The sequence below is a fragment of the Caretta caretta genome, chromosome 11, assembly GCF_965140235.1.
Source record: "Caretta caretta isolate rCarCar2 chromosome 11, rCarCar1.hap1, whole genome shotgun sequence".
Lineage (NCBI taxonomy): Eukaryota > Metazoa > Chordata > Testudines > Cheloniidae > Caretta > Caretta caretta.
This window is the reverse complement of record NC_134216.1, coordinates 40,538,111-40,553,782: the sequence shown is the minus strand read 5'-3', so window position 1 is coordinate 40,553,782 and position 15,672 is coordinate 40,538,111. Positions and strand designations below refer to the sequence as shown.

General features: G+C 38.2%; 1 protein-coding gene across 5 annotated transcripts in view; it reads left to right on the top strand.

Annotated features, from left to right (window-relative positions):
* The window catches only part of SLC25A12 (solute carrier family 25 member 12), a 68,289-nt gene that overhangs the window by 42,361 nt on the left and 10,256 nt on the right, over window positions 1-15,672 (top strand). For all 5 annotated transcript variants that reach the window (XM_048868549.2, XM_048868551.2, XM_048868552.2 and 2 more), the window contains 4 exons: window positions 1,090-1,174; window positions 2,512-2,670; window positions 6,899-6,951; window positions 7,203-7,283. In XM_048868549.2, the coding sequence (XP_048724506.2) occupies window positions 1,090-1,174; window positions 2,512-2,670; window positions 6,899-6,951; window positions 7,203-7,283 (378 nt within the window). The remainder of the gene's footprint in view (window positions 1-1,089; window positions 1,175-2,511; window positions 2,671-6,898; window positions 6,952-7,202; window positions 7,284-15,672) is intronic.

Sequence of the window (15,672 nt, the reverse complement as noted above, 5' to 3'; positions counted from 1 at the left end):
ATTGTAAGGCCTTGGAGCTGGGGTCTTGGTTTTTGTGTCCATAGAGCACTGTGCATATCTCTGGCAAAGTATAAATATCACCCTTACTATGCCAGACCAGATATTTCCCTGACTTGAACACAGTTAATTCCCAATAATTTCCATTTGATCTCAATTCACAATTTTGAATCATTCACTTTTTTTGGAGTGGGAGGAGGGACTAGTCTTACTGCTATCTTCCTTTCCTTCTGTGTGCAATTCATCTTACACTCAATGAACAAACTCTCCTCTACCCCACTGATTTCTGTTTGGCCCAGTTTGCATACTTTACAGAATGCCTCATCGGTGCAAGTTAAACTAGCTTGCTAGTGGCACCTTTTTTCTAACTAGTCGACACCACAATATCAGTCTCTGTAGGCTTTTCCCCTTGCAGATGTACATTTGTTTAAGTCTATCATTGAAAAATTCCAAGGCCGTGTACCGCTTTGTTACTCTAGCATATGTCAGTGAAATCTGAGGCTCATCATTATAACTTAAAACAAAAGTCAACCCTATAATTATAACTTCTTAACCTCTCAGGGGTGTTATGAGGACTAGATCACTTTTTTCCTTGCTTTTGAGACTGTAAAGTGCTGTATGTGCTAAGTATGGATATCTAATGCATGTATAATGATAAAACATAGACTATATTGATGATGCTCTTGATCCTGTGAGGTGCTGAGCTCTGTCTCTGAGGTCCTCAAAGCTTATTGAAATCAGTGGGCGTAGAGGGCACTCCCCATCTCATAGAATCGAGCCCTACAGAAGGGAAAAATCATAAATTAAAAGCATCTCTGCATGCACCTTTCATATAAAGAAATAATTTTTCAAACTGTTTCTTTGGTCAGACAAGGAATATAGGAGGTAGAACTATATGAGAGATTTATTTGAAAATGTGCTATTTCTTTTATGCCAAAGGAGGATTATCCAGTCTTTTTTCCCTTGAACTAAAGCTGCTGTTCTGTCAAATTTTTTCTTTAATTTTACAAAAGCCAGTTCATAGGCTGCTTCAGTTTCTCACATGTTTTCCAAATCATGTCTCCCTTCTCCCCCCACCCTTCACCCCCCCAGCAATCTTACGGCGGTATGGGCAGGCCTATCTGGCTCCACGTAGCAGAGTCTGCTTACAGGTTCACTTTGGGCTCAGTTGCTGGAGGTGAGTGACATGTCTGTGTACTGTTTTCAAGGCTGGGTTAATGTAATATTATCTCACCAGACTAATGGAGATCATCTAAGGTGCAGTTCATTGTTTGAAAGGGTAAGAACTGGAGAGCTTTGTGAAGTGCTCTTTATTTTTACCTATGATCAGAAGACTTGGCAGAACATTGCAGTGGCAACTCTGGCTCCAGACAGTCTTCAAGGCAAAACGTTCATAATGACATTGGCTTTCTGCATGCAGTATTGCACCGCCATTGATTATACTTGGTGGGAGTGATACCAAAAACATAAGAACAAAATTGAGAGGGACAAAACTGAGGATTTTGCTATGTCTGTCTACATAATTATAAACAAACTTTTTCTTATTTTGTTAGCTTTTGTCAATTTTCCCCTTAAATATAGTTTTTGAATATTTTAACATGCCTTTAAAAAAAATCCATGATCTACTGGTGTCATAAGGTTTTGTCCTTCATTTTTTGTAATAGCGTTTGAAAGCTTTGTGTTTGTTAATTTCAGCGGCTTTTTGCTTAAGACATATTGAACGTTGGGGTGAAATTCAACCCCTTCTACTCCTACACAGCCTGAGTAAATGATCATTGTGCAGAGAACTACTCAAGGGTTGGGAGGGCCAGAATCCATCACACAACTTGCAGGAAGGGTTCAGAGAGCCACTGAACGTGTGCCCACCAGCCCTGCAGCAGAACAGGTGAAGTTACAGTGCATTCTGAGCTTTCTGCAGTCCTTACAACCTTTGGCAAATTTCAAACACGGAGAACAGATTATTTTACATATTCACTTTTCTATGGTTCTCATCACTATAATATCTGTGCACCTCACAAATACGAATATTTATTCTTACAACATCCTTGTGAGGTTGGGACGTATCCTGTCCATTTTACAGATGGGGAACTGAGGCATAGGGATTACACTCCTGATCCAGCAAAGACTGGCACATGTTTACTGTTTCACAATGTGAGTAGTCTCATTAACTTCAATTGGTACTATTCACAGTGTATACAGCCTTCTTATGTGGCATCTCCATTACTGGAAGATTGCAACCACAGTAGCCTATTCTGTACCATCCTGTGCTAATCTCTGTGTGGCTGAATAATTCTTTTGATCCACCAAGGATGCCACGTTGTCCATCCAAGATTTCTTTTTCTGCCTTGTGTTCTGCCATCAACTTTCCCTTGCAGTGCCCGTAAACATGAATTACCCTCAGAACCTCATGTTTTGGGTCACTGCTGTAGAAAACTAGTACTTTTTTTAACAGTCAATTGCAACATACACACCTGTGGTACTGTAGAAATAATGTTTTGTAATTTTTGCTTATAGCTGTGGGTGCCACTGCTGTGTACCCCATAGACCTGGTGAAGACACGAATGCAGAATCAGCGCTCTTCTGGTTCAGTTGTGGGAGAATTGATGTATAAAAACAGCTATGACTGTTTTAAAAAAGTTTTGCGTTATGAAGGCTTTTTTGGTCTTTACAGAGGTAAGTGAATAAATCAAAGGTATCTAGTAATTTTCTTCATCCAGTGCATCAACAGCCAACCCCTTATGGGAACACCAAAAAAACTCTTGCTAATCAGAATAATTCTGCTTCTATTTCACATAGCTGAACTGAGTATTTATCTTCCCTTGATCAGTGTCATTATAAACACTTGCTTGGAAAACAGGATCTTTGTTCCTCTAGTGCTATTTACATTGCTTGAAGTCCTAATTTTCTGGGGCATTATGGGTGCTGTGGACTTGATTGTTATCTTGCAAAAAAAGGATTGTGACTGTAGGTGGGAGATAAACAGCAGGAGCAAATGAGTGTCTAAGGAGCAAAGATCCTATTTTAATGCAAATATTTGTTAGAGAAGGATGAGAAATACATAATACAAGACAGAAACAGAATTATTTGAAATGTAATGTCTGAACTAAGGGTCAAATCCTGCTCATCATACTCAAGCAAGTAGTCTCATGCTTTTAATGGTTCTGTTCACATGAGTGATAAATGGGATTTGCTCCATGATTTGTAAATGTTTCCTTAGGAAAAACTAAACATCATTCGCTAGGTGAAGCCTTCCTTGTTTTTTGTTGCTGTCTACTATTGTATTAGTTCTAAAATATGAATATGTCTCATATTTTGTAAAATTGATTATCAGTGTAATACTGATTTTAAAGTCTAAGTTGAGAAATTAAAACTGCTTTTTATCAATCAGGTGCTTCAATATACCCAAATACAGGGGGTCCATCTCATGTTTTTAGCTCGGGCATATTCCAAAGGACTGTTACTATTTCACGTTATATGGTTGGGGCCCTTCTAACTGGTCACCTGCAATCTTTGTGTTTTAACCAACCTCTGTATTCTTATTTACCATTTGGTTTAACTTAATTGTGTTCACAAAAACTTTCTCCAGCTGCCATAGGAGTACTTCTTAAGTTGGTTCTTTTCCTTGGGGTGGAGTCCCTCACCTCCTTGATGCTCCCTGTCTGGGTCGTCTGCATTGTGCTGTGTCCATGGAGGCATTGGTAATCTTCCAATTTATTTAAGGGATAACCCCTGAGCAGTTTTTACACTAGAGAATCCAGTTAAAACGAGACTGCTCTGATTAAAGAGGTTTTAATAATCTCATTATTTGTGGTACGTAGTTAATGTTCGACTTTTACATTGTCTTTCTGGGGGCTTGCAATGAAAGTAACACAAAGGGAGGGATATATTAGGGATGATATAGTTAGTGTAGCACAGCTTTTGTTATGGCTCTTGCTAGTAATTTATCTTACTGGTAAATAGATTTGCTTTCCCGTGTTGCTAATTATTTCACAAGAACAATTTTACCCCTTAATTCATAATTTAAAATTTCACCTGAAACCCCATCACTTCTCTTCCTTTTCTAGTGTATTTCCTTTTCTAGTCAAATAGCTTTGCATTGGAGCTTTTGGCTTTGGTGCTGTCTGAGTTTTGATTGTTGCTAACAGTACCAATGTTGCCTCTTTTTGTAACCTTTGACAAGCACTTTGAAAGCAAAGACTCTCTCTACATGAATGATGCACAATGTTTTACATTTTTTATGTATTGCTTAAAATAAACAGTGATCAAATTATTTTTAGGTCTGTTCTATACTTGTTTTTAATTAGATTGTATGGTCGTTTTTAGCATTTTTGTGTCCTTGAAAAACTTAAATCTGTGGAGAGTCTGATACTGAGTTCATAGCGCTAGATTGTTTCCACAACCATGCCAGACTGTCATAATTCAAATTATGTAGAAGTAGAAGTACAGAAACATTTATATTGCATTCACAGAAGAGATGCCCAGTGTATCTGTAGGTGGATTCTTGTGTGCATAAATGTGTTAATTTTAATTGTATTTAGACAGAATAGGACAGTGCAGACGTGACGTGTGTTTTTTACTACATAAATTACATAGAAATAAAGTGATCCCTTACAGGAATTCTTTATTTTTTATTAATATCTGTCATAAGGCTACTGGACTCTGCCACCCAACTCCAGAATTAACTCTGAAATGTTTTGTACGTTCCTCTGGCTAGAATCTCAGGCTCTCTGAAATATAGATTTATGGAGTGTGTGTGTGCATGTATTTAACAGCACATAAAAGGCAGTGGGAGGTGTGTCTTGTGGTGTTTTGTCTAGTAGGGTTTTTTTGTTTTTTTAAACTGTGGGCACTGTAGAGCTGGATTTTCTTTTCACAGTGGATCAGAGATTCAGGCTGGGAGGGCAGTGTTTCTTTTTGTCATTGTCAACTTTTCTTTGTATGTAATAAGTACCTTTCCTCAGTGTAGTAAGCCTGTAAATTGCACAGAAAATACTGGGTTGGAAGAAAACAAGACATTGCATGTATTATTTGTTGATCTTTCTATGTAGGTACATGTTTTCTGTGGGTTCGGTTAGAGGAAGGTACTATGTGAATTAAATGGGCTAAGTGTGGTGGGGGATCTTTATACCTTCTTTATTATTTAAATAGCATAATATTTTCATAGATTTTTTTTTCCTGCCTTACCCTTGCAAGACAGTAGGAAACCTGTGGTTTTATTGTTGTTGTCTGATATCACCTATAACTGGTGGTCTGTTGTTCCGGCCGTTGAATGACAAAACTCTTGGCAGGTTAGCCTAATATTCGTTAAAGCTACAGTGATATCATCAAAGGGACAAATCAATACTTTAACAATTTGTAACCTTTTATTTATGCAGGTTTTGTAACATATATACTATACTGACATGATTATGCAGAAGATTCAGAATAAAAGTAACAGGAGCTGATCTAATCATGGATGTTAGGAAGTTAAGACTGCCATCTACTGATTTATTCTTTTAAATCAGTCTGCTCCTAGAAACGTGTATGAGTAGGTCATGTACTTTTGTCGTTGATTCGGTTTGACTGATAGTAGTATGTATGCAAGAATATTTGCAGGCTGTCTAAAAACAAAACAAAACAAAAAAATGTCCGTCTCATCAGCCTCTCCAAGGTATGTTTTAGGGGTTCATCAACACACACACTTGACAGAATAGAAAACATTTATTAGTAGCAATTTTTAAAGTGCATGCTACCCTGTTGTACTGAAAGAATGGAAATCCTTTAAAGCCTTAGATAAGCTGTAGCCTCTAGCAAATTGAGCCCTGTGACTCCATATAGAAGTTAATTGTTAGTTTGTCTTAGGCAGCTGCTGCATGCCAAAATGTAGCCTGTAAACAACATTTTTAATGGTTTAAAAGCTAAAGTACTGCATGTGCCACTTCATGTGGTGCTTGAAGAGAAACTAGTGAATTCGAATTGAATGTTACTTACAACTAACTTTTTTCCCGAATGCTGATCCTCGATATCCATTCTAACTATGTAAGTTAAGTAATAGGAAAAAAAAAGAAAACCATACATTTTGAGTAGTACGTTGTCATTTGGGCAAAGGAAACTTGTGTGTGTGTGTTTTGTGTTTTATTAAACAAGTCACCTAAGTAATGGCAACATTTGGCCGTGTGTAACGATGCTTTGCTTAGATGTCTAATACTGTCTCTTATTTCAGAGACAAGGTGGGTGAGGTAGTATCTTTTTATTGAAGCAAATTTGGTCGGTGCAAGAGACAAGCTTTCAAGCTTACACATTTTATTTATTTTATGTTGGGAATTTTGACATTTAACAGGTTGTTACCAAACTTGCTTTAGTTATCAAATAGCATGATTATGTGTTTAATGTGAATAAATTAAATCAGGTAGGGAACATCCTTCATCAAAAGTACAAGATAAACTTTTGTAGAGGAGAGATCCAAGCTCAGTCTGCTTTCAGTGTACTGCAAGGATGAAAATATTAGACAGACATTCTTCAGCCTCACTCTCTCGTAGAGTAAATCATTCATTTGTATACTTCATGGGAGAGTGGTGCTGAGTAAGGAGGCTAAAATATTCATGAAAATGCTGAATGATCCATTGTGTAAACAAATATTCCAAGCCCCTCCCGTTTTTTACCCCTATTTCTGGTTTCACTTGATTATGGAAGGGGGATTCAATTATCCTTTATATTGCCAATTTCAGCAGAAGTATTAAGATGTTCAGTTGCATAAGTACACGTTCAGTAGCCAATGTTACAGCCAGCTCTACATGCAGAACTGGCATTGAGTTCAAAGGAAGTTCCACCTGTGGAGAGGCAGGAGTGTTGGGCTCTTATAAAAGTAATATTTTCTTTGATAGAAAAAAATGCTTCCTAATGATTTTCTCTATCTCTATAGGCTTGTTACCACAGCTTATAGGTGTTGCTCCAGAAAAGGCCATTAAGCTCACAGTAAGTTTCTCCATTTCTAAATTAATTCTGTCTCTTACTAATCTTTGTCTGATTTGTCGTAGTAAAAGACAAGTCTGTTTTCCTGGCATTCCCATGTTTGTAGAAGCAGCTGGGCTTTGTTTCCTTTAAATGCATGAATGATGAACACTTACTAGTGTTCCATTAAGTTTGGTTACAAATGTAATGTGTATTGATCAGAAAAGTTCAAGTAAAAAACTGTTTGTGATACATAAATTGTATATTTTTATTAGGTTAATGATTTTGTCAGAGACAAGTTCACTCAGAGAGATGGTTCCATTCCAGTATTTGCAGAGATCCTTGCTGGAAGTTGTGTAAGTATCAGTTCTGTGCTGTTCATACCTATGTTAAAAAAAAAAAAGAGTGAGAGAATTCCCACCCTTGCACTGGCCAGTCAGAATAACAGATAAAGTATAATGTATATTCCATGACATCAGGCAAACCATCCTCTTCCACACAGAAACATGGGAAAAGTTACTGAAACTCTGTGGTTCTCCATGTGGAGTGCCCAAGCATTATCTACTTGTTTCAGTTCTGTGAGAAAGGGGCAGGAAATATAGAGTGATCCAGTTCCCTAAGATCTATTCACACCCCCTCTTCCAGTCTCATGAATCGTGGAGAACAGCATGGAATTATGGCCCCTCTGTATTGCTCCTTGCTAACATATGAGATGTGCTGGCATTGCTGACCCAGCCAAAGCTGCTTGTTACGTCCATCCCTCTTCATTGTTACCTTCAGCTGCAGAGATAAAGTGAATACTGCTGTCAGCAACACTGATGCTGAGTGAATCTTATACTTTATAATTTGCCATGGAAGCCTGCTTTGTGGAGTGGCTGCTTATCACTGCTCCTATCTTTGACTGACCATACTTTCCCAGCTCAGTCAGACTGAGTCCCAGGATGTGGTGTTCATAGGAGGGGCTTCCGCAGTCTCAAAGAGAGGGTGCTCCTCCTCCCTTTCCATAGTTCTTGGCACATTTGGATGGTATTAATACTTTGCGTGAAGGGGACGAGATGGCTCACTGTCAGTCCTTGAGAATACAGTAGAGGGATCATCATCAACTTCCTTTGGTCCTCCCAGAAAAAGTCCCATAGAAGGGAGTTTAAAAACTGACTTGGACAGCCCAGTTCCTGCTGTAAATCTCAAAAGAGAATTAAACCTACGTCTTCACTTGGTATCTTCTGTTTAAAAACAGCAACGGCAACAACTCTTAATATATTGTTTACATAAATGTAAGGAGATTGAATAACAGTATTTATTGGCTTTGAGCTAACAAAGATGATTTAACTGGGAATTGGTCCTGCTTCGAGCAGGGGGTTGGACTAGATGACCTTCTGGGGTCCCTTCCAACCCTGATATTCTATGATTCTATGATTCTATGATTCTAACAGATCTGAGGGAGTTTGTTTAAATTCCTTTATACAAAGTTCTAGAGTTATTTTACTCCATCTTTTAACTAAAAGCAGCATGTAAAAGTAGTAAATATACAAATGGAATTTACGCTGGAAATGAAGTCTATAATTTGGTAGTTCTTTAAGCAATCTGTACTTGGTTTGCATTTTTAACGACAACAGACTTTGGTGTTTGTAACTTGGCTAATTTCATTTGTGGGATTTCACAACATTTGGTAACAGTGTAGAATGTTTAAAGCTGGTTAGGGATACTTTTGTAGCAGAGAACCCTAATAACTTCCAGCTGGAAGTTGGCAAGCTGGAATAAAACCTCCCTCAGCTTGCCATACAACCTGGGGCAATAAGGTGGTTGACCTCTGCAAGATTTAAATTCAAAGAAGAAGCCCTGAAGGTAGGCTAATTATAGTTCTCCCTGATTAGATTTGGCAGTATGGTACATACCTGAGTCTTCACCTGTCAGTGTACAAAGTTTACTTTCATGGAAATGGGTAAAAGGAGTTGCAATATGTAGCTAGCAAAAAACCACAAACGCTAACCTTCTTCTCAAAGGCTCAGTTGTACAAACAGTATTTGCAGACTGTGTAATTCATTAGGTGTTTTTCTCTCCTGTGATGTGTTAAGTTAAAAATATTTGCAAGATATTTGTAATTTCCATCTGGCTGTGAAATCTGATCATCAGATTTACTATGTTTAGATCCTTTTGTACCAAAATGTTTCATACACAGTAAAACCTGCATTAAAGGCCATATCTTTTCTGATAAGTAGTTCCCTATCTGAAGGATCTTCTTTATCATATATGAAGAGGACATGTGAAAATTTGAGAGAATGTTTGATTTTCATATAAGGGTTCAAAAATTCAGATGCTCCTCTGAAATTGAGGACTCCCCATATTGCTATCCAAACACAACCCTCTCCTCCAATTGGCTGTATTCTCAGTAATTATTTTCTTGGGGGGCGGGCCATTGGCCTACTACTTCTCTCTGGTGTATTATGGTGTGTCTAGTAGTCCTGTTTCTCCCCTTTTGGCATCTGTAGGGGAAGATGGCATACCTATTCTGCCCCTCCATTCATTTTTAGGTGGTGCAGACAGCAGACCACTTGCCCTCACTTCAGCTACTTCAGAGACCATATTCTCTTCCTTGTAGCCTCTGTAGGTCACGTGATAGCTTACAAATGGGTGACTGCTCTGTTGCTTCATGTCATTTCAGCTTCTTTTATTCTTTTCACAAATACTAGTGTTGAATCTAGGACACACTGCTGGCAACTCATTAAAAGCTAAAGTAGAAAACTGACAGGATTAGGTGGTTGAAACAATGCCAGTTGATTGTCAGTGCTTCCCTCTACATGTTCAGTACCGTTTCCATATGGATCCTGTTCCAAGCAAGGTAGGGCAGGAGAATTCAAAGTGAGGCTATTGTGCTGGCTGAAAGTGGAACCCTGCTGGAGATGCTTCATGAATCCCATCCTGAACGTTGGTTCCCCACCCTCAATGTGGGTCAGCCTCTGTGCATGTCATCTGCTTTGGGGTACAGAGTAAAAAAGTTCTTCTCACTTCTGATGTTTACAAAGATGTCAGTTTACTGCAGAGTATTATCAAATGTGTTGCTGCCCAGCTGGTACAGGTCTGTCCTCAGTACCTAGGCTTAGTGAGGGCCAGGACATGGCAGGGTTTTCTCAGGACTGCTGTGAACAAATCTGCTGTGAACTCCTTTACTGAGGTGTGTCAGAGTCCCTCATTGTCTGTCTTTAGGACACATTGCAAATCCCACCTGGCTCTTTGGCGTACTGTTGACCATTTTGGGGACCCACCTTTCTCTCCCTGCCCATTAATCCATTTTTATTAATTGGGAGTGGGGGGTTGTTAGTGGGGCTGTTGGATTCTCTCCCATGCCAGACTTATTTGTGTTTTCAGGCTGTGTATTTGGGCTGGTGGGTTATTATTAAGTATTGTAATTTGTTTTTTATTGTATGACTCTTGAACACTTTGCTGATAGTTGCTTTATAAATGGATTAAATAAATAAAATTAATTAATTTCTGGAGACCTATAAGTTACAAGCTTTCCTCCTACTCAGCATCATGGGTTTTGCATTCAGATGAGAATGCTGTGAGAAAGCCCCATAAGCCTGTATAGTTAAATATTGTCTCTGAAACAATCAGTTCATCAGTCAGGAGGAGAGTCCATGTTAAGTCTGTAAAGCCACATGCACGCCTATTGTGCTGTATAAATGCTTTGAAAGGACTTTCACAGCCTTTCAGAAACAATGTTCTGTGACTTCTAAAATTAAACAGGAAAAAGTTAATACCTCCTAAACAGTGTGGAGACAGTGCAATAGTAAAACTTGGGACAGGGATGCATCCAGTCCCAACTGGAGGAGATTTCTGATTTCTGCTGGAGGGAAGAGGAGGAGGATGTGGGGTGCAAGAGTCGCAGGAAACCCAAGGCCCAAATACTTCCTTTCAGGCAGATGTGGAGCTTCCACTAATGTCTGTAGCTGTCATATGCATGCATCCATCCAAAGGCCAAATATGACCCTAAAAATAATCTTTTTTTTAAACCATTTTGTGTGTTTTTAACTAAAAAACAAATATGATATTGTCTAGTCTCGAAACACTCCTTGGATTTTATTTCAAAAAAAGAATTATTACATTTTAATGGTTTTCTTATATGCATTTCCTTCTAGCTTGTCAAGGTAGGCATTTGTCAAATATTTTTTTAAAAACTAAAGAAGTTATAAAAAGTTTAAACAATTGTTTTTAATTATCAAAGAGGAAAAATGCAGGAAGTGTAGAATTAGAGATGATTGTTTACCTTTACTTGTGCTGTTGTATGTTTTTGCCTGTTGAAAGTACAAGGAGAGTTAAGGGCAAAGTCAGCTACGATTTGAAATTGCTTTGATTTCTGTTACAATCTTAAACATACGTATTTAAATGGAGAGGGGGTGTATTATTTAGCAATACTGTAGTAGGGTTACTGTAGGTGTATGAACAATGAAAGCTCTGACTTGGGAGTGGAGTGCAAGTTCTTTAAATCAGACCACTTCATAAACATCAAAGAACATATTCTTATTTTAGTTGGTTGAGTGGGGAAATAGTTTTGGTCCAGGATGTGGCAGTTGCAAGGAGGAAGTAAACAAGGGCTTGGAGCAGACATCTCCCACTTTGTAGCGTATGCCTCTGGGGTGGAATTGGAAAGGGCAAGAGGTCTCATGTTGTAGGGTCATTTGTGTATTTCCTTCAGGCTTTGGCATGTCATGAGGTGTTTGCAGTGGGATCTCAAACTACGTCTTTTCTCTCATAACCTTTGCTGTCAATTGTAGTTCCTTCATTTGCTTCTTGTGGAGTTTTTATTTTACGTGACATTAAGGTTAAATAGAAGCTTTTATTATTGTTGTTTCTGATGTGTATGAATAACCTCCATTCAGAAATAAATTTGTCAACCTTTTTTTTTAACGTGTCTGTAATTTAGGTGCAAAAGGACAATTCTATTTTAAAAAGAAATAAATTTGAATATTAGTACTTGAATTTCCTTTGAGATATGTGTGTCTGTTTATATATACACACACACACTCTGTCACAAACACACAAAGAAATAAATAGAAATAGGACTATTTGAAAAAGGAAAAAAGAAGTACGAATATTTGCACAACCAATTTGCAAACAAATATTGAGGATTTACAAGCAGTGCCTGCACTCCACCAATTTCTTTCCATTAACACTTCCTTTCTATCTTTCTGCTTCTGCATTATCTTCAGTACTGTTCCCTATGCCTCATTTTACCTCCCTGATCCTATCCAATTTAGTCTCCCCTCTTCCTTATTCCTCAAAATCCTCTTCTTTTCATAATCTTTAAAACAAACAATACATTGATAAAAATAAATTAAAAAATTACAATACATACACTGCCAAAATGTTAACTTGTGCTTCCCATTTTCCGTAAATGTCCTCTGTTTTGCCTTCCCTCCTTCTTCTGTCATACTCATAAATGATATGTTCAAGGAACCAATCTGGCAAAACCCTGCTCATGCAAATAGTCCTATTGAATTCCGTGCAACTACTCACGTGAGTAAAGTTACTCATGTACCGAAGTGTTTGCAGTATCAGGTCTTGGATTGTAAGAACATTTTGGGAAAGTGTGGTGTCTTGTGGGGTATGTCTAAACTGTAGTAAGAGGTGTGATTGCAGCACAAGCTGGCAAATGTGCGCTAGCTATAATTTAGCTATTATTGCTAAAAATAGTAGTGAAGCCAAGATGGCACAGACTGACAATGCGAGTATGTGTCTAGGGTCACCAGCATGCTTGTACAGCCCATGCTGAAGCCCGTGCCACCGCATCTTTGTGCCTTTTTTTTTTAAGCCATTTTATGTAGATTTAAGCTAGCATGCAATGCAGACATAACCTTAGAGACCTGCAGAGGTCCAAGCACACCTATAACACTGAATGAAAAATAAAGCTGTGTTGAGAAATCAATGTTTGGGCAAGAGAATTTATTCTTAAAGAGCAGCATTTAAAATGGGTTTTAGTTGTGGTTGTAGTTATTATATTATTATATTTAAAATATTCTGAAACTTCTCAAGTCACCTTTGTGACAAGTGTGTCTGTTATTGGAGTCCGTCAGTATCTTGAATACTGTGCGCGCCAAATGTTAATGAGGTTGGTATGATTAATGCACTTTTCAAAATACTACTTTAATGATGACACACAAGCCCACGCATGTTAGGGCTCCCCTAGTAGATGTGTTTTATGCAGCTATCTGTTGATCAAAACACACATTTTTAATAGAAAATGGTTAAAGAGTTTTGTATGAATTAGAGTCCTATTTGTCCAACTCTGCCCCTTCAGAAGCAGGCTTTTGTTGGGATTTAACAGAGACCCAGCCACTTTTGCAGATAGAAAAAGAGAATGTTAATTACAGGAAGATTGGATTTTTTGTAGAAAATAGAAATGTTTATGAATTGGTCTGTTTGTGTTTCTCTGCCGTGTGTTAGGCAATGAGGGACAGTTATTTTGCCTGCCCTGCAGGACATTCTAATTTATAGCTGATTAAAAATAAAAACCAGAATTTCATACATGTATACACAGTATGTACATTTAATGAGCAGTTAACAAATTATTGTCTAGCAGAACTGAATTTCTGGTTTCAGCATCTAAATTTGTGGTTTCTTTGAGGATTGTTTTTGTGGTATATTGCATTATAATACAAGCATTCTGCCTAAGATTATTGCTACCACAATTATTGAAATAAATGAATGTAGGAAAATCATAAAGTTTTCAAATTGGTTTGATGTTTAATACAACATGAAGAAAAATGAATTAGGTGATTATTTAACAAAATTTGCCGGCTGGTAATTTTATAAAATTTGTTTAGATTGAAACTCTGAAATGTTTCTTCTGCAGGGCATCATCCATTGTTGTTTTATTGTTTTAAGTGCGTGTGAGGGGGAGAGAGACTGGAAGGAAGGAAACTAGGTCTGAAAAATGGCGTTGGACACTAGTGGCATTATTGCACTGAGACAACTTACTGTATATAGTTCATCACAGAGGAGCTGGGGTCAAATTGAGCTGGCCTGTAGGGGCTCAGCAAGTTGGCACTTTCCCTGATGGCTGCATCAAGTGTTCCAGAAAAAGAAAAATTGAAGACCTAACTCCTCTGTTTGAGAGAGATCCTTCAAAAAGTTATCCAGAGGTAAACCAGTATGATGATGACAAATGGGAAACTATGCCATTAAGATAAATGTGAACTGCCCTTATTTGGGTTCAGGGGTTTTGACTCAAAGCATAATGACCATTTAATTGTCAGGGTTGTCATTCTCCTTTATTGCAAACTTTGATCAGTAGAGAAATAATTTACAGTCGGTGCAGTCTGCAGTTGTGATCAGTGGAGAGTTGATGTTTGATTCCCTCTCCAAATAATAGAAGGGGTGAGAGATAAACTGGGGCTCTGCAGTGTTGTCCTGCCCCTGATTTGAAGTAGCCCAGATTTGCCAACTTTCACTCCATGTTGCATGGCCTTTTAATTACATCTGCCTTTGAAGAGAGGTAGGGAGATTGACATATAGGCCAATATATGGGTGTGTCTAGTTCTTAATTTGTAAAGAAATGATGTTGGGGCTCAAATAGAGGGTGCTGTACAGAGGACGCCATTTTGCGTGCTGCTCCCCTCGGCTGGCCTGACCTTGCACAGACAGTGCATGCGAGGTCATGTTGCACAGAAGATGATATTTTGTAGAGTATGCTGCTCCATCCCTGCCAGCATGACTACACATGACAGAAGAGGCTGAGCCCTGGCAAACCCCAACACAGATTTCAATTCTGGATATGTCGAGATTTGGTTATGAGCTACTGCTTGGCAGGAGGGGTGAGTTGGTTGAACTGCATATTTAGTTTAGTAATTTTAAATCATTAGTAGATGCTCAAAGCCTGGGTTTGGGTGCTTCGTAGGAGATAGGATAGCTGTCCGAAGAAGCAAGTTCCTGCATTTTTCCACTGTGCTCACAAAGTGCGAGTTGAATTCCTGGATGATAAAAAAGAAAGCTGTTTGGGGTAGTCTCCCTTTCCTTAGGTGATGTTTTTGACAGGTTGAAGTGAATGTAAAAGGGTATGAGGAAGGGATTCAGAGTTTTTAAAATGAGAGGAAAATGCTAATTAATATAAGGCTGGGCATGTTCAGTGCCACATGTTTTAAATAGAATTTGTAAATGGTTTTAATTAAAAAATTAAAGAGGGGGAGAGGAGAGAAAGGAACATTGGGGTCGGCAGTAAAGACAAATTATCCGTTTTGTGAGGCACCATGCACTTTGCCAGAAGGGAAGGGTGGTACCTACAGCATACCAAAGAGAAGTCTAAACATGCTACTTGCAAGTACATTTACATGTTTCTTGAATAAACTGTCATGTTGAATCTCTCTAAAATTTGAGATGCAGCTCTGTGAAAGTCTTAGGCTAAAATGCAGAATCTGTAGAACAGTTCATGCAGCAATATTAGATGGGAGAAACGAGCAAGATATGGTGCTTCTGCTTTGCTAATAAAGTAAAAACAATTTGCCAGCTATTAAATCTGTGTCATGCTCAGGTCAGAGAAATGGATGCCAGTCTGTATCTAGCTATCTATTTTCCTTTGTAACAAATTTGGAAATGTTGGTATGTCTATTGTTTAGATTTATTTATTTAATTTTCCAGATAGAACAATTAAAAGCTCCACACAAAAAATATGACCACTCTGCTGATTATTTAAAATTACAACCTCAAATATAAATTTCAGTCAGCTTACTTCCCGCAGGTAGCAGCACTAAC